Source organism: Schistosoma haematobium, chromosome 4, assembly GCF_000699445.3.
Source record: "Schistosoma haematobium chromosome 4, whole genome shotgun sequence".
Classification (NCBI taxonomy): domain Eukaryota; kingdom Metazoa; phylum Platyhelminthes; class Trematoda; order Strigeidida; family Schistosomatidae; genus Schistosoma; species Schistosoma haematobium.
The window spans coordinates 15,691,933-15,711,253 of NC_067199.1; the positions used below are offsets into that span (position 1 = coordinate 15,691,933).

The following is a 19,321-nucleotide window of genomic DNA, read 5'->3' on the forward strand; positions in this document are numbered from 1 at the left end:
ATGTTAGATGGTTTGATTCAGTTACCAAGATACTCTAGAATTAGATGTCGTGCTTATTGGTATTTACTAGCAGGTTATACAGTCAATAAGGATTGACTATTATTATGTAATGTTCTTAATTCTGGCACTTCAATCTAACGTTAACTAAATACTTCATCCTATAGAAAAATAATAGTTAACTATCAGTGCAACTGACAAGTTATCAAAAAATCTAGAATGTTTGTTAGAAATGGTTTTATACATTCTCTACCCTTATTATTCATTGAAAAAAATAAATTTATTCATCCCATTAATAACTATAACTCTGTATATCTTAAAATGCAGATGTTTTACTAAGCAGAAACGATTTTAAATTTTTTTCTTCTCTCTGTAGAATTGAAATTAACAGTTAGTTGCCATCAGTCAACACACCTGTAAATGAACATGTAAATTTGCTTAGCAAACAAATGAATGTATAGAACAAAAAACAAAAACAAACTTCTGTTCATCTTTATCATTCTGTCTACTATTTCTATAATTTTACAAGTGCTTTCTTTTTAGTTTCTAAACATTTGTTCACATATGGCCAATACTAAATTACAGGCAAATAAAATACTACTATTCAATTTATCCATATAGTACATTTATGCACAAATGCACACATATCATAATGCATAAATCATATAAACAATCAGTTATTGTTTTTTTTCTTCATTTATTTGTGTTGTACTGTAAAGAATTCACAGTTGTGCTTTGTTATTGTTGTTTTCTTTCATTGTGTTACTATAAGTTTTATGGGTTGTAACATGAGATAAACTGAACTGTTCATTGGCTATTAAATCTTGTCTTGATTCTATTGTTCTTCATATCCTTCTTCCTCACATCCTTATTTCTTTCTTTTTTTTCCTCTACATCCTTACACTCATGGTTCTCTCTATGGAATAGTTATTCTTAATGAAAATTATAACACCTAAATATATACACATAGATATACGCACGGAATGACAAGTATCATAGTTATATAAAAGCGTGAAAATTGTTCACTGATCATAAAATAAACTATGAAACATTGAACAGATTAATAATTATGTTATGATTAACAGACAATCGAATTATTTCTATTTAATTATCAATTTGTACATAATTCTGATGAAGTTTTACCCAGTAAACACAAAACCGGGATGATAAAAATATTAGATACAGAGAATAATTCATGATTGGTGAGTTAAAGTCTGGTTACTTTTTAGTTATCGCTCTGTTTTTAACTTCCTATTTAATAAGTTTGAGAGGCAAAGCAAATTTATAAACAATGTATGGATTTATGTCAAGTAATTGTTGACAAGTTCGATTCGATGTACTTAAGATAGCTGACAGTAAAGATTGAAGGCATTGGACGACATTTCTTAGTATCGGTCACGATTGTGCAGATACATTCAACCTTTGATGTCAACTTTAAAAATTGTTTCAAACATTTTATTCGACAGATTCATTTCCCTCAAATACTATTCTCTGTGCATAATCTTTTTACTACCACGGATACTACTAAAACTTCGGCATTTATCATAAGTTCGTTTTGTTGTCCTAATGCAGCGTGGCAACTTGTGTTGATCTATGTTTGTGCCAGTTTATTTGGTTCTTATGACTGATTAACAGTGCAGCTTAGGTTTCAAATGATAATGGTAATTGAAATCAGCTGTTCCAGAAAGTGGCTATCAGGACTCAGTAGCTAAGTGGATAACGCGATGGCGTTTGAAGCGAATGGTACTGGGTTCGAGTCCCAGAGTGAACATCAACTCTGAGATACAGGTACATCCAGCTGACGAATCCCATGGAGTCCACTACTAGCCACTATTCATCTTTGCTTAGAAAAACTTGTGAATTAAAGCAGTATCGAGGCATACGCACAGTATGCACATATGCCAATAACAGACTGATCAAATGCAGTCTTAAACCTCAATTGGAAGATACAAGCAAAACAATACCAAGTGAATGTACAGGATTATATGAGGATTTTAATATGACGAATATCACTAGTTCCAACAAAACATAATGTAAATATCATAACATTCGTAGAGGTCGAAATATAAGGTTTACCTTAGAAAGGTTTGTAGTGATACCAAATAAACCATTATCGTTATTGAGAAAGTTTTATTCTAAGTGTTTCATTATTTGTATACTGAAATTCATTTTTACAGCATTCTATTGATTATTGTTGTTCTAAAATTAATCATTCTCACAAATTTGGAAGGAAATCGGTAACGTAATTGCAATCTTAGAAACTAGAGGTAACATCTGTAGACTTAAACTCAACGCAATATACCATACATTATAAAAATTTGTTTGCGAATCGAATATTAGGTGACCTGAAGAAAATGTAGGAATAATAAACAATCCCAGGAAGTTTCTAAATTTATTACGGATAATGAAAACATTTTGCTTTCATCATATACTTTTCACAGTATCAGGCTATAAAATAACTATAGTGTTATACAATTTAACCCCTAAGTAGAATTCTTATTTGTGAATATGCTTGGATTAATATAGTACACTACTTCATAAGATATTGGTGGTGAATACTTTACACACCAGAAGATAGATTACTTCATTAATTTGGATAATTCTGATTCAAATGTAAAATTTACTGGCATTAGAAAGTCTCAAAAATTCCTAAATACATAAGCATGAATAATAAAATCATGTAACAAATAACATGACTCTAAGTAATTTTTATAATTTAATAATTGGAATCATGAGTCAATTGAAGCTAGATCACCATGGAAAACCTAGAAGCACTAGACGGCCGTTTCGTCCTATTGTGGGAATCCTCATCAGTGCGCATCCACGATCCCTCCCAGCGGGATTTGAATCCAGGAACTACCGGTCTGGCGCGAACGCTTAACCTCTAGACCACTGAGCCAGCATCCAACAGTACTAATGTCTAACTTCAACCAATCCACGAAATTGTGCCATACATCCACCATTATCTCATAACAGACCCGGTTGAACTCCATTGGTCATGGCTTCTCACTTGAACTAGTGAACCAAGTAATCACATTATTCACTTAAATAAAATAGTTTAATGATAAATTTGAATAGCAAATATTATTTTGGATTCCTTCTCACATCCTATAATTGTTGTTTTTATTGTATTCAGTGAAAAACTTGAATTAAACATGAATAATTTTGCTTATAGAACAATCCAAGGGACTGTGTAGATGGGGGAAAATATTCTGTTTCATAAAATCTATATGTTAAATGCCATATATTAAAATAAACTCAGTAACTGTATTCAGTTGTTGGTACTTTTCGATAGATTGTTATAAGGCAATGCGAATTTTGTATAACAAAATACAAGTCAATATATCAGGTATTTAAAGAAAATTATTTATAAATTTCTGGTAAATACATTAATCCTACGTCAAAAAAAATTTAAAATAAAGCCTTTCAGCTGTTTATCTTTGAAAGATAATGGTTACAAGAGGATTTCCTCATGCCATAGTTACTCATTTCATATTACATAACGTTAGTTAGTTTTTTTCATCATTCATCCCTTGTCTGCAAAAAGTGAATTTCATTTATCAAGTCTGTTCTCCCTAAACAAAAAGGCAATAAAGTAGAACATGAAAATTTGGGATGTATGGAATGCAAAATGTATGTGTGTGCACGAAAGAATGAGTGTATATACAAGTGTGTCAATATTAAAAAAAGGTATATGTTGCTTTTCAGTACCTTATAAAATGGTTTCTAGCATTTTTATCATTATCCTTTGAGAAAAAAAAACATGTCCTAAAAGATAACTATACAGAGCGAAAATTAAGATAAGCAAGCTTTTCTTCACAAGCAAAGATATACTTAATTTAAATACAATATTTACCCTTAAAAGAAAAGAAAATACATTGAATTCAAACTGGCGAGTTGCGTTGGTAGCAGGTTTATTTGAAACATTAAGTTTATGAAAGATATTTACCATCTGGAAAAATATCATCTTTTTGAATCAATTACTTCTAGGTTTTTTCTATATTCATAGTGCTTTTATTGCATTCTTGATAGCGGTGTCCATTTATCTATTCTACACAACGAACATCGACCTAATTATCGAAGTTCAAGAAACGCTGTACGAAGAGAACTGGTTCTTAAATCATTCTAACATTATAATGTAGTGAACAGAACACGGATGGGGACAACCGAATCATACTTAGCACAAAATTACAGAGTTACTTGGTAAAATAGAAAAACCATAATAAATCGTTAATTTGCAAAATGTCAATCCACAATATCAAACCGGACTGTTCCTGTTGCAAACATCAATCCATTGCCTCACAATTCATTGTTCATGCGTTTCTTACAAATTGCATTGTGTTCCCACTCTTCCTTTCTTGATGTTCCCCAATCTTCTGCTGCCAGACATTACGTTTTTAACTTGCGTCATATACTACTTACATCAATATAAGTAGCACGTACCACAATAATACAAATATAAAAACTCAAAGACAAAAAATATATTAGACGGTATAAAGGTATAAATCAGAAATGCTGAAAACTCAAATAATAGCGACGTAATTTATTAATAAAATGAAAATATCTGAAAAAATGAAAAACAGATCAAGCAATAATCGGGATCACGAACTAAAACGAGTTGATTTGAGGACTGTTTAAACGTTACTTATAGTTAATTAGTGTTTTTAAATGTAGCCGATGAAATAATAAAAGTAGCTTATGTAAAACAGTGATTAGTAAGGCAATAAACACGCAGTTTTTACAAACAATTTAATTTATAATTAGATTTTGATAAAAGCTCATTAGCTCTTAATATGCAGTGAATTTAAGTTAGGTGTTTTCAACAAGTTTATAATGGTCATCGTTACTATTTTATCTGAAATTCGATCTACCCAATATGCAGAAGATGATAGTTTCCTACTTAAAACCCGTAAGTTGAGGACGAATATTTCACATGTAAACCAGTTTATTCTGATAGTTAGCATTCCTCAGAGCCATTGAGTTGAGAATATTCTAATCTTAAATTTGAGCATCGAATTAAATTAGCCGAAAACTCCATAGCATAGAACTAGGTTACTCATGAGTATTCGATAGCAGTCAAACTAAACAGATGCAGTTATTCGTTTGCGTATCAAATATGAATGATGAACCCAGGGAATATACTTAAGATGAGACTATTTTTCTACTTTGATCTATATTTTTCACATGATGATGGGTAAATCTGACTTATGATCAATGAGTCATATCTAACTTACTGTGTATTTATCGGCTTACCTGTATCTATGACACTAGGTTTGCAAGTAATTAATTTATACCATTTTTCTGTATAATTTGAGGGTATTTGAAGAGCAAGTAAGCAGTACACAGCAATGAAGACCAATTATGCCTTTTATTTTTTATTAGTATTGTGATCAAAATGTTCATCCTTAAATTCATTGTTTAATATCGTCTATTTTATAAGTTGAAAGCTTTGATGAATTACATTCTTCTAACATAGTTATTCATACAAATGTAGCTAATTTTATCCATTTAACCACAATGAGCATGTAGTCATCACCTTTTTTCTCAACACGCGGACAAATCCTCTCATTCCTCATTCATTTTCTCCAATCACCATTAATGATTATCATTTATATTAAAGAACCTTTATATTAGCCCATTAAAGTTATTAATCCGATAGTTAGTATCCTTACTCTTATGATATATCTCTTATCTTTAATAACCTGCCTAAATAACTAAATATCGTAGAAAGGTTTTAACCATAACACATAACATTGATATTTTCATACATATAGTATCTATAATAATAATACTTGTATACTAAATTACAGCTTTCGAAAATCGCTCTTAAGAAAGAATCTTGATGTGAAAGAGGTATTTTCTCGAAATTTATTCATCATAATTAGTAGCATATAATAAAATGTACTGAAATATGTGAATAGAAAATGAGAATACATTCGTGTTTCGCCTTCAAAGTACATTTGTTCAAATCGAAATAACACATTACTTTAACAAATATGCTTAACATTTAAACATTCAAACGAACTCTTACGATTCAAAATTGTTATAGAGTGAAAATAAAAAACATTTTAACACAATCCGATAGTAGGGTTTTTTAAATCCTTAAGAGACTATATTATATAATATAGAGTAGAAAGATATTTAATTTAAACACTAAATTAAGTATTTGCCGATATAACTGATAGTAATATACTTGGTAAGTCTTTTTCTTAGATATTAAAATAGATGATTATTGTCAATTAAAAGACATTACTAGTATATCCAGCTGGATTTCAGTAATAGTCAACTTCCATGCTATTGGAAGTTTTCTTAATGCTGAATTGAAAATCCATGGCTTTAAAAAAATGTGTACGTTAAGTTTTTCACTGTGTGACCTTATTCATTCGAGTTTATTCTCCATCACCTGACTGCACAAGTTCAAATTTATTACTAAGTAAAGAATATTTTATAAGCGAAGACGGATAGTGGCTAGCAGTGGAATCCAAGACGCACGTTTCGTCCTATTTGGGACTCGTCAGCCGGATATACCTGCATCTCAGAGTTGATGTTCACTCTGGGACGAGTCCCAAATAAGACGAAACGCGCGTCATGGATTCCACTAGTAGGCACTGTTCATCTTTGCTTAGAAAAACTTGTGAATTAAAGCAATATCGAGGCATACGCACAGTATGCACATATGCCAATGACGGACTGATCAAATGCAGTCTTAAACCTCAGTTGGAAGATACAAGCAAAACAATACCAAGTGAAAAGAATATTTTGTTAGTCAGGCCAAACACTAATGAGTATTAAGAATCTCTTTTAGATACCTAATAGTAAACGTATTAAAAATTAGATTGAACATTTTACTTTCAAAATGTTAAACATTTTCAATATACTGATAACTTTAAAGTATTATCGTTTTGTAATATTTCTTTTTCTCTACAGAATAAAATGGCAATAATGCACAACGGTTGGATATGGCGAAAATATAATTCCCTTATATTTATTGTATTACTTACTGAACTTTATACATATTTATGCAAATATTATTATCCACATTTCTTGTATATCAATTTTCTGAATGGAGTTAATGGTCAATTAAATCTTTGGGTAGATCGTCAATTAGTTATACAGATTATTGAATCAATGCCACATAATCAAAATATCCCTAGTAAATTACGTTGTCCAAGAAGACTACCTGAAATTCATAGACATAGTAAGTTATATTCATATATTTTTGATCTGCTAAAGCCTATAAAAAATGTAAAGTATTTGAAAATAAGCCAACTGTGGAAATCTTAGATAGTCTCATATGGATATTACATATTCATAATTAGTAGTAAATTCCATCAAAACTATGAATTGATTTTGCTGTCAAAAAGCTATTAACAATACATAAACATAATCAAAGTTTTGTTCATCAAGGAAAAATTACTGAGTTCAAGTCTCACTGTTACCACTTGACTAGCTATATATACGTATTATGGATCCCACTGATAAAAGCTATTCTAAACAAAGTATGCTCATTAAGATTGTTAACCGTATGAGATCTAACTGATCAATGGTTCATTTTTTCAATCTAAATAATATACTCAAGGATATTTTAAGGACGAGTTGCGTAAGTTTAAAATAAATCGTTCAGATAATTTTATTTACGAAAACCAAACGAATAAGAAACTGATGAGGTAATTCAGTCATTGAATTGAGGTTTCAAATATTAATTCTTCATATTTGATTCATAATGTGAGATCCTTACTGTTTACTGTTCATTTTTACCACTAAAACTAATGTGACTAAAGGTGGAAATTATTTTTTCCCACGTTCGTCATTATAATTGTAGAGTCCATGTCGTCATCAGTCGACCAGATTCATTTTATATAGTGTGGTTTACAAAAACAGTTAACTGAATAACCCATTTCAAATCTCCAAAATATATTCCAGTGGGTAACTGTAATTTATTGACAACAAAACTCCGTGAATCAGTGAACAGCTTCACTTAGAAGTAGGAATTTTTTAAAGCTATGGCTGAAGAAACAGATGTTACACAAACTGACCAGTCATTCGAAGGTTAGTATTCTTAAATCGAGTATGAATCACTTTTTTGACCACCTCAATAACAACCTCACCGAAGTTACAAAAACGTGCTGGATCACTTCATGTATGGTGAATGTGTAAGAAGACTATGGGTAAAATTGTACAAGATACACATTTCGAGATTTCGTCAGTTTTTGTAAACATGTGTATTCGTTTACTTTTTGAAAGTTAGCACTTTGAACACTATGGTAATACGATACCGTCGTCTACTTATTGATTTTTATTTACAAAGTACCTGAACATTTGTTCCTTGTTTTCAATGGACTACTTTTACACGAAGCACTGGATCGCATTTCATTATCTGCCCATAGACCTATCCCTCCACGCATTGATATGTTGCGCGTTAAGTGGAGAGCTGGTTTTGAACGTGTAAGTAATTTAAATCCTACATTTTGTAAATCTGACGGCGATGTTTAAACTAAGTATGTAGACTTGTGTAAAACCGAGATCGCTAAATATGGCTTACCCATACATTAGTTAAAGTCACCCACTATGTGTATATAACTCCACGCGTTGGAATTATGTCATTTTCTTTTCCCATTCTTATCCCATTGATGTCGTCATATTTTCATGTTTCACCGATATTTCACTAGTGATTTGTTTACTATACCGTATTATAGATTGCTTTACAGTCAGTTATTCCTGCCTTCTACTAGCTGATATGTTCTACGTTTGGGATATACTACGCTGTCATATAAAACGATTCCAACAAGTAGATTCTCCTACGTTTGACCACAAATATGTCCTCACCTGAATCCTCGAAGAATAATTCCCTAACTGAAAACCCTCAAAAACCTGTAGCAAGTACATGATATACTTCAAGTTCTTAAATATGTTGAACAAATGCGAAGCTTTCTAAATAAATTGAGTAAGAATGCCAAAATGTTGGGAATGCTTTGAACTTCTTCCAAACGTAAAATATTGCTCGAAGACCGTTTCACATTAAAATCTTATTCTGATTTTTGAGAGTGAAGTAGTCGACTATTTTGATCACTTGGTTCATATTGCGATTTTCTGTAATCTCATCGTAATATCTGGGGAGATTCCAGCCTGTATACAAAAAAACCATCTACCTCTCAACAGTCTAAGTCATCTATGTCTTATACTGTATTTAGGTTTGGTCACCTGCAAGCAAGTATCCTGCTCAGCAGCTTTCTCTGTATTACTCCATGACCATGGAAGAAAAACTTTAAAGGTACTCCATACGTGTCTCCTGATATGTATATTTGAAGCACTCTTCATGAATTCTGGAATTACCGGATGCGAGAATCCAGGAGAAGAATATTAACGAGATATTGCACATCACTTGATATAATTGTTAAAATTTAACAGCTAAAATGGTTGAAAAAATAGTATTAAGCGAATCCCGTAACCCCACACCTCAACATGTTATTCTGATTAAAATGGAAATTAACACCAGTCTATTAAGTGATTCAATAATGATATGAACTGTGTAGGAATATCCAAACAACTCGTTTACACTTCATATTATAATTATAATTAATAGTTTAAGTATTTAACTAATATAGATGAAAATCAGTCATAGTGAATCAGCGAAATTTATTTTCTATTCCCTCTTAACTTTGACTACAGTACTATCACTTCAATTCTGGTGTTTAATTATATCTACCTTGACTGTATCGCTATTATGATGTTTTGTTTACTTTCTCATTACTATATGTATTATTATTTCCATATCATCTAAATTTGTTAATAGATTTTATTCAAACTAGGCTTTATATAATTATTTATTACCTTTAAGATCATCTCAATATTCCCAAATCTTTCAGTAGCTGGATGATCCAGCTACTGAAAGGTCTGGAAAATCAAACGACCGAAAGCAAATTCCCAAATCTATTTAACAGTATTGTTTCTTTTTGTAACAAAATTACATAATAACAAATCAATGAAAATATTCAGTTATTTTCATTATTTGTTATTAATTTGATATATTACTTAAGAAAAATATAAACAGGTGCTGTATTTCAGTACAGCAAATTGTCTAAAATACATAAAATTACTAATTTATATTGTAAAACTGAAAAGAAAATTGTTTTAATGAAGAGACTATAATTTATGGACAAGCCAATCAGATTTGGGATGACAGGACTTGGATTTTGGCGCGAAATCCATTCACCCACTTAGCTAAATAAAGTTTTGACATTATAGTTGATGTCAGTTCGGGATGAAAATGCTAAATCTAATTCCTAACCTTAATCATCAACTGTAAATTATAATTCTAATTCCTCAAACAGGTTTATAACACTCATTTGGTCCTAGGTATTAGGTGGACAATCTCAAGGTCAGTCTAGGGTTGCTCAAAGGTCGTCCATAAATTATAGTCTCACTGTTCTAATAATCTATTGTGTATTCAAGCTGATATAAACGTTCAATAAAAATAATAACCATTTTTTAAAAATATTATGTTGTAAGACCATTCCTATTTGTTGAAACTTTAATGTCGGTTATATAATTAATATGCTTTTTATCGGTTTATTCATAGTTAACTTACAATATTGATTTGAAGTCAATGAACCATACACTACTGCATACTCCACTTCTGAATATTGCCAAATCTGGTTATATACCAGCTACTCAGTCAGGTAATTTAAATGTTTTTTAAACACAAAACGAATCATTTCAATGTTTTTTTAAGAGACGATTTAATCGAAAAAATTTGATTGATAAATGTATTCCTAACCGTTACTTTCAGTAATGACCAATATTTTTGATGATTCTGTTATTGTACTCATAGCACATTTGTTCATTTACATTTGGTTAGTGAAATAGTATTCACAGCCATTTAAACATACTACATGTTTTTTCTCTCGGAAATGAATTTTAATATGCTTCACATAAAACTATTTATTATGAAAAAATTACTGTCTGTGACTTGATTATCCTATCCCATTTTTGAAACAAGGGAAAAACTAACTAATAAAGATTTTTGGGTGTATCCTCTTCAAATAACGAATTGGGTGGAAAAAAACCTGGATCCTGACAACATTTAGATCAGTGGTTCCTGTGGAAAAAAATGGAAAGTGGTATGTGTGAAGGGTAATTTTTTGATGGACTAATTTTCATAGCTATACATCAATGAATACATGGTTCAAAGAAAAGTGTCCAAGAACTCAGGAGTTAAAGTAATTACACCAGTGAGTAGAGTGAAAAAAATGAGAGAGAAATTTAACTCATTCACTGCCAAGCTTATTTCATTTATTTATTATTAGCTTTATTCAACATTATGATTTTGGTACAGTAGAGTATTCTCAGTACAAATTATTTCAACAAATTTCCGTTTCTTACTTCTTGATCGATTCTGACGATAAATATTAAGTGATCGCCGGTTAGAAGTTAACAGTCTAGTAAATCGACATCGAAATAATGTACATTCTATTCGCTGCATATTTTCAACAACCCCGATATCTCTAATTTGGCCTTTTATTACTTGTACAACGAAAGACTGTACATTTTCCAGAAACTCGCCTGAATAGGTTATGCGATTAATAGATATAGTGATGTATTAAAACAAACAAAAATAGATAACTTGTCGAAATATCTAGATGGCAGGAGCAGGTAGACTAGATGTTGAAACAGTCAACCAAATATAGCACGTGGATCAAATGGGCTTCCTAACCAAATACTAAGAAATACAATAAATCTACAGCAAATTTATTCCCAAAAGTGATTTATGTATATCCAAAACTTGACTACTGTTAAGCAGAATCTAGAATCGTATGCTTTAACTTATGAGATCCAAAAACACATAATGATCGCACTATTAAATGGAAACTTAAAACCTTTAAATGAATCTTACAAACCAACAGACACCTTAGTTAAATTTACTTATCAATCAAAACATGACACGAATGCAATAGAGCCTCCCTATTCAAAGCCTGAGAAAAATCTGCAGGTGAAAATATTTTTCTCAAATGCATATCGAGACCACCAAGAAAAACCTTCTGTGCTGTAAGTCTCTAAATTTTAATTTCATACCAACAGACGATATATCAATAAGTGGTAGACAAACAGGAGCACTTCTATAAAGTCCAATAGGTTGACTAGATGGTGTATCTTCCTGCCATTTGTGTTAGACAACGATTCTGTATTGTTGACAATACATTCTAATTAATTATTTTCAGATTGACTGTTAAACGACATAAGAACTCAGGAAATTCGCAATATATTGACAAATTATACAATGCTTCATGTAGTTCGATGAAATTGTTTAAAGAAACCCAAACTGAGATATATATGCACCACAAGGTGGAAATTTCCCTCCCATGACTTTAGGATGAAATGAGTACATTTAAAATAGATCATCTAAAGATATTTTATGGCTACATAGTTCATAAAATTACTTTTAATCCATTGTAAGTTCTCAATGTAAATTCATTACCAAAAATGTATTGAAATGTATTTCTAAACTGGTATTAGAATATTCTTATTTTAACTATTCATTAATGATTTCACAGGTTGAAATCATGAGTCAATTGAAGCTAGGTTTCGCGCGAGAGACATCAGCTCACTGAAGACAATGGTGTACGATGGCGCAACTTCGTGGATTGGTTGAAGTTAGGCATTAACATCATTGGATACCGGGCGGCTCAGTGGTCTAGTTGGTTAAGCGCTTTGCACGAGGCTGAAAGGTCCTGGGTTCGAGACCCGCGGGGTGCGGGATCGTGGATGCGCACTGCTGAGGGGTCCTACACTAGGACGAAACGGCCGTCCAGTGCTTCCAGGTTTTCCATGGTGGTCTAGCTTCAGTTGACTCATGATTTCAACCTGTAAATTTCTAAAAATCTCCACAAAACCCATTCTGATGTTCATTAATGAGTTAATGATCATTTTCGGTTATAACCGCAAAAATAAACAAGTTATAGAAGTATATCTTTATATAAGATTAAATACACAAAAAAATCATACTACATTTCAGAAATATAACAAACAACCATAGAACATAACAATTAATTGTTTGTTTTTTCTCTACTGATTTTCAGATGTACAAATTTCCCTACCATGTACTGGAAGATTTACTGGTATAGCTCCATTTCAAGTAAGATTAGATGTTCAAAGAGAATTTGAAGGTTTAAGGAAAATTCCACCAATTTCATTTATCGTATACAAATATTGTCTTAGTGCATGTAAGTTATGAAGTTATATATATATATATATTGATTTTATTTCATATTAATCGATAAAAATTCTGGAAACATCCTATTTTACAAAAACATTTAGTAAAATAATGAACTTATTTGATAAGTGATATGAAGCAGTAAGTAGGAAGCTATATATTTAAGTCTCGTGCCAGTAGCCACTCTTTACAGTGGTTATTAAATGCATAGATTTAATAACATTAGAATGATGAGTTGAAATATTTATCATAACTCACAAAAAAGTTTGAATGTCTGTTCGATATTCAAAAGGATTAAAACATCTGTCTGAACTGAAGATATATTTACAAAATAAGTTAACATTACTTTTGTTCAATAGTATTATATAAATTACTCCGAAATTATCATTAGTTAGATAGTATACATTGATTATAAATAGTGCGTACCATTGATATAAATAGTTCGTGTAGAAGAGCAACTTATTGCATGCGAATTGATAAGTCGACAGTTAGTCTAACCTTGATAATGAACAATAAATTGAGTAATTAAAAGAATATCTCCTTTGCAATAATTAGTAGGTAAAATCATTTCAAATAATAAACCGTCAGAAAACTAGTGAAAAAAGATCTTAAGAGGATGGCATTCCTAGTAGCGATGATCAGATGTTAGTTTATCATGCTGATAGCAAAATTAATGTAAGACCTGAAACACCCATTCAGGTTAATGCAATTGGAGGCAAAAAAGAAAATCGTTTTTTTTTTAAAAAGTGGAAAAAATGGGTCTGCAAGCAGACACACTAATCACAAAAAGGAAACATGAAATCCCAAAGTCAGTTATATAATAATTATTATTTATTTACTTATTTGAACACGTAAATATTGGTACGAAGGGGCATGAGATATATATACGCCACACAATAAAAATGAGAATGTGTAGACATAAAAGATGTAAGGTGCGTATAAGAAAAAAGAAGTACAACAATGAACAGAAATTAGTGTATGATAGTTAAATAACAATAATGGGAGGGGCAGTTCAATTAGAAAAGTACGGCCTCAGATAATTCTTTCACTTATTGAAGTTACGTCATTTGTATCAAGAAAGTAAAATAAGGTTACAGCAGGATCACTAATGGCTTCCATTCCGAGCCATTTCTGATAACATATCTAGCCACTGTGTTACACCATCTCCCGGATCCCAACCAGGGAGTCGTGAAGTAAAAACATAGGCAGTCCTGAACAGCTTTCTTTCATACCACGACACAATGTCATACATTGACCATCTCTCCGCCTTTTCCAACCAGTCCCAGAGTCGGCAAATAATGCACGACGTGGAATTCTCTGGGACGACATTCGTAGAACATGTCCAAGCCACCGAAGTCGATGTTTCAAGTTAGTGACAGCAATAAACTTATCGTCTTTGTGCCCGAACACACGATGCTGAACCTCTGCACTACCAACATGGTGTTGCCACTGGATGTCATCAATCCTTCGGAGGCAACGATGATCAAACACATATAGTTGTCTAACATCCTCAACTCGGAAAGGCCAGGTTTCACAAACATAGAGCAAAACTGCTCTCACCAACGCGCTGTAAATCCGACCTTGTACAGCCAGACTGACATCACGAAAACGCCAAAAGGTGGTCCAGATTGGCATAAGCCGCTCTGGCTTTCACTATACGTGCACTGATCTCATCACTCACGCCACCACCAGCACTTATGCAGCTACCTAGATACACGATCTTCGCGACTACTTCTATCTGCTCACAACCAGGGTGATTACAGGATTAGAATCCTGCCAGTCTTGTAGAAAGACTTTGCACATCGAAGGTGCAAAGCAAATACCGGACCTACGGACACTGATTGCCAACTGATTACGTGAGGATTGCATGGCTTGGGCATTATCGCACAGTAAGACAATATCATCCGCATACTCAAGGTCGAGAAGTCTTTCTCCAGACAACAGGTCCACACCGCCATTACTTACATCCATCAGAGCTGTTTCCAGAATGTCATCGATGGCAAAGTTGAGGAGGAATGGTGAGATTGGGCGACCCTGTCTAACCCCACTTCGTAAATGGAACAATGGAGAGAGGTGGTTGTATGCCCTCACTCTGCCTGAGGTGTTTGTATATAGGGCTTTTCGGATGTTAATAAACTTCTCAGGGACACCCTTCTTCAATAGACAATCCCAGAGAAAGGTCCTGTCCAGCGAATTGGAGGCAACCCTGATGTCAAGAAACACTACGATTGTTGGCCTTTGATAAGTATGACGGTGTTCTAACATTTGTCGGAGGGTGAAGATATGATCAATACATCCCCGACCATAACGAAAACCAGTCTGCTCCTCGCGAGCCAACCTTTCTCGAATTTCGAACAATCTACAAAGTATGACGGAAGCCAATAATTTGGACGCGATCTAGAGTAGATTCATCCCTCGACGACTTTTGCTGAAACGACGTGAACATTTTTAAAGACAGGGACAACTACCAACTTATTCGATGAATTTGGAACACACTAGTACGAAAACGTTTGCAAATAACTCAGTTCCTTAACCCAAAGGTCATCACCACCTATAAAATGGCCGGAGGTAAGTCATCTGGGCCTGGTGATTTGTAGCGCTTCAAGAGTTGCAGTTCCTTGCGGACTGCCGCCTCATTTGATGGATCGGTCCTCACAGGCCATGGAGGGCAGGACAGTCTAATCGATTTTGCCGAGACAGCAGATCAATTGAACTGCCACTCGAAGAGCTCTGTCCATCGTCCTAAACGTCGATAGATGTTGGTGACTGGCATCCCGTTATCCCCACAGATTGTTTCGCTCACACCAGACTTTCTTGCTGCCGGTGGCTCGGATGAGTTGAAAGAGCTTCCGGTATTTACCGGGTGCAGCTGATGCTTCCAACTCATTGACAGGCCCCAACCACCAGGCTTCTCGGTCCTTACTCAAGCTATGTCCAATTTCATTACGTAACAGTCGTCATTTGTGGTCAAACGCACGGTCACCCGGAGTAGACCGACGGGTTTCAATGAGTTGTAGGAGCCTAAAGAAACCCAGTGCTTGTAAGCGGGATGTTTCGCGAAGCCGCAAGCGTCATGCAATCGCAACCGATGCTCATCCGTACTTTTCGGTGGTATGCTAACTAGCCCAGAATCTAGTTCTGTTTGATACTTAGTTGCAACCAATTTACTGACATCGATCAGTTTAGGACGATGAATCTGTTGGCCACTGAAAAGTAAGATAAGATTTTCGTAAACAAGGGTGTGATTAGAGTCCAGATACATATACCAAAAGGAGCCGAAGCCTTGTACACAATCACGCGAGCGGTAGCTGATCGCGATGTGATCAATCTGAGTCCAGGCTTGGGATGCTGAGGGAGGACGCCAGGTGGCGCATCGGCGATGACTGTGCCGAAAGTTAGTGCTAGCCAAACACAGATTGTGGTCTGTGCACAGTTGCAGTAGACGGTCCCCGTTATCTGTCCTGCGACCAACAAGTGCCCATCGACCACATAAACGATTCTATTCTGTGCCTAGACGCCCGACCTGAGCATTCAAGTTTCCGACTAGTACTACAATATCTGTCGAACGCACCTTCTGTGGAAGAACTGTAAAATGGTGGTGAAACATCCTTGATTGCATCCTGGGCGCAATCTGTCGGAGTATAAGTGGAGATGACGAAAAAAATCGTTTCTCACGCCGATTTCTTCTCACTTTGATGGAACTTTCTAATATAACAGCAAATAATCGACTGTTAATGGAGATCCAATCGATCAGTACTTTCTCAAGTCTAACGCTTGGTGTGATACCAATGCAAGCAAGGCCAGAAGATGGCACAGGGTCCCCGGATATATGCACGTGAAACAAGCTTTACGAAGCGATAAACGGAGAGCGAATTTGTATTACTTCACTAGAGTCTTGAATATGGGTGTCGGATAGACAACAGATGTCGATATTAAAACTTTCTGAAGGCCTAGCCAACCCTATTTGTTGTCTGATCTGCATTAGGGTCAGAAAGTTGAAGGAAGCCAGTTTGAATGGTATACGTCGTTTCAGAAAGACTGTTTCAGTATTCGCAATCGGTGGAAGCATTCAACTTTCGAAAAGTCAGTAACTCGAGATCGTTTAGACAGAACAGGGTTTCTTCAATAGGCGAGTTGCTGTATAAACTGAAATATAAGGATACACAATGTGGAATAAAAGATTAGATAAGTGACGTAGTATATAAAAAAAAGTATGTTATTAAATGGATGTGAGTTATCTGGATTTTAATTGGATCAAGAACTGTATTTCCAGTAATTACTGTCATTTCCTTTTATTTTTGTGTGGGCTGATACTGCCGGGGGCCCAGACCGAAGCAGGTGGTTTCCCTATGGGGCCACATGCCGAGCCTTTGCCATAATAATCTAACATATAAGGCAGTGGAGCAACGTCAGGATATGCAGTCCAATGGTAACCGGTGACTAAAAATAGGTTCACACGCCATTTGTTTTTCTGAGATAGTTGGGGCTCATTGTTTGGAATTAGGGTTTTCCAACTCCCCCTATGTGGACCCTCCGTGTCCACCAACCCGGTTAAAGGGCCGAACATCCGCTTCCTATACTCTCAACAACACTCCCGCTGCGAGATGGCAGTGAGTAGGACTTCCCTGGCAGTGGCTATATACGCGTGGTCATGTGAGAGCATTTCGAGAGGGAGAGCTTACTCTCCCCACTCTCGGCCGTACCATGACACTTGCGGCTACTTATACCACTCAAGAACATGATCTAACAACCTCGATCAATGCAATTTCGTTATATGATAGGGGAACTCAATCATTTTACTCAGACCTATATGGTTAACTCTGAAATAGTTCACTTGTAGCTTTGACAAAAAGTTGACAATGCTTCCAATATACATTTAACTTAAACATATTTTGCAGCGTTAATAACTACGCCTCAGATGCAGAATATTATGGAATAAAAGGAATGGATTCATACAATGTTTAATGCCATTTTACAAGCATGCAGATCTAAAGATTAGTGATGGAAATCCATTTCAGCAACATCTGCAAAATATTCACAAAATTAACAATCAAGGTAAATACAAAAAATACAACCACTCTTGAAATTTAAGAATAGCGAGACAACCATTTATCATTATTAAACTAGTGGTAAATTTGTTTACGAACAAAAACATTAATTTGGGAGAACGCTTCTTTGACACAACTTATGATTATCATATTCTTGTTTGTTTTCTCTAAATTTCATTTCCATTCACCATTTTATGTGGATAGCACTGTATACAGACGAACATACAATAACGCAAAGTAATTATATTATTCTATCCTCTTCCCTTTCAATTAGCTCAACACACGCGATTCATTATCAAATGCGAATGTCGCGCTCAATGCTTACAATCAAACACATACAACCACCGACATCCAATTCGAAAGCGCTGTATCCGACGTTGCAGAAAACGTTTTGGACTAAATAATCCAAACCCGAAACAGACTAAATGAAAACCAATATTCGGAGGACAAAGACGAAGATATTGTAGAGAACTAGTTTTCCATTTTGACAGTTATCAACATACATGATAAATTCTCAAACGATAAATTCTTTAAAACTGATAGACATTTAAGTGCTTCTGAAAAACCTAACGTAATGAAAGTTCCTCTTTTCCAAAAATTAGAAATTAAAGCTACCAAGATTTACTTTAGATAATATTATACCTGAGCTACATGCAGTGTATCTGTAACACGAATCTAAAAGTGTAACAACAGTGATATCTCAATAACCTAAATTCAAGGTGTGAACATTAATTGTTATTAAATTAATTATACTACTTTTTACTAACAAATAGTATGACTGTCGTTTAACAAGTTACAGAGCAGAAAACATGGGACTTCGTTGTGTTATTTTATTTTGAGTAGAAAACAAATAGAAACACATTTGAATTTATTGATTTGGAAGACATGAGAAGGACAACGATAAGGTACAAACAGAATGAATTTATGGTGAGAACAATAAACTTTTGTAGGATCTTTACTGCTTCAGTTTCAGAAAGGTGACTGTCACCTCAACAGCAATCTAACTCCAAACCAAAGATTTTCATGTCATACTATGTAGGATATATTCACTAAAAAACTAAAAATT

The 19,321-nt window shown here is 34.0% G+C and overlaps 1 protein-coding gene across 1 annotated transcript; it reads left to right on the top strand.

Annotated features, from left to right (window-relative positions):
* The first annotated feature begins 513 nt into the window (after positions 1-513).
* MS3_00007501 (uncharacterized protein) lies at positions 514-19,022 on the top strand. The gene is made up of 6 exons (XM_051215785.1): positions 514-1,199; positions 6,925-7,195; positions 8,306-8,442; positions 10,577-10,676; positions 13,074-13,217; positions 18,530-19,022. Exons 2-6 carry the CDS (start codon positions 6,931-6,933, stop codon positions 18,682-18,684), a joined length of 801 nt encoding a protein of 266 aa, XP_051066320.1. The 5' UTR covers positions 514-1,199; positions 6,925-6,930; the 3' UTR covers positions 18,685-19,022.
* Positions 19,023-19,321: the final 299 nt, after the last annotated feature.

Coding starts and splice junctions, on each gene's coding strand:
- MS3_00007501 (XM_051215785.1), top strand. CDS start 6,931: ATGGCAATAATGCACAACGGTTGGATATGGCGAAAATATAATTCCCTT. Junction 7,196..8,305: donor ACCTGAAATTCATAGACATA/GTAAGTTATATT, acceptor TTATTTACAAAG/TACCTGAACATTTGTTCCTT. Junction 10,677..13,073: donor TATACCAGCTACTCAGTCAG/GTAATTTAAATG, acceptor ACTGATTTTCAG/ATGTACAAATTTCCCTACCA.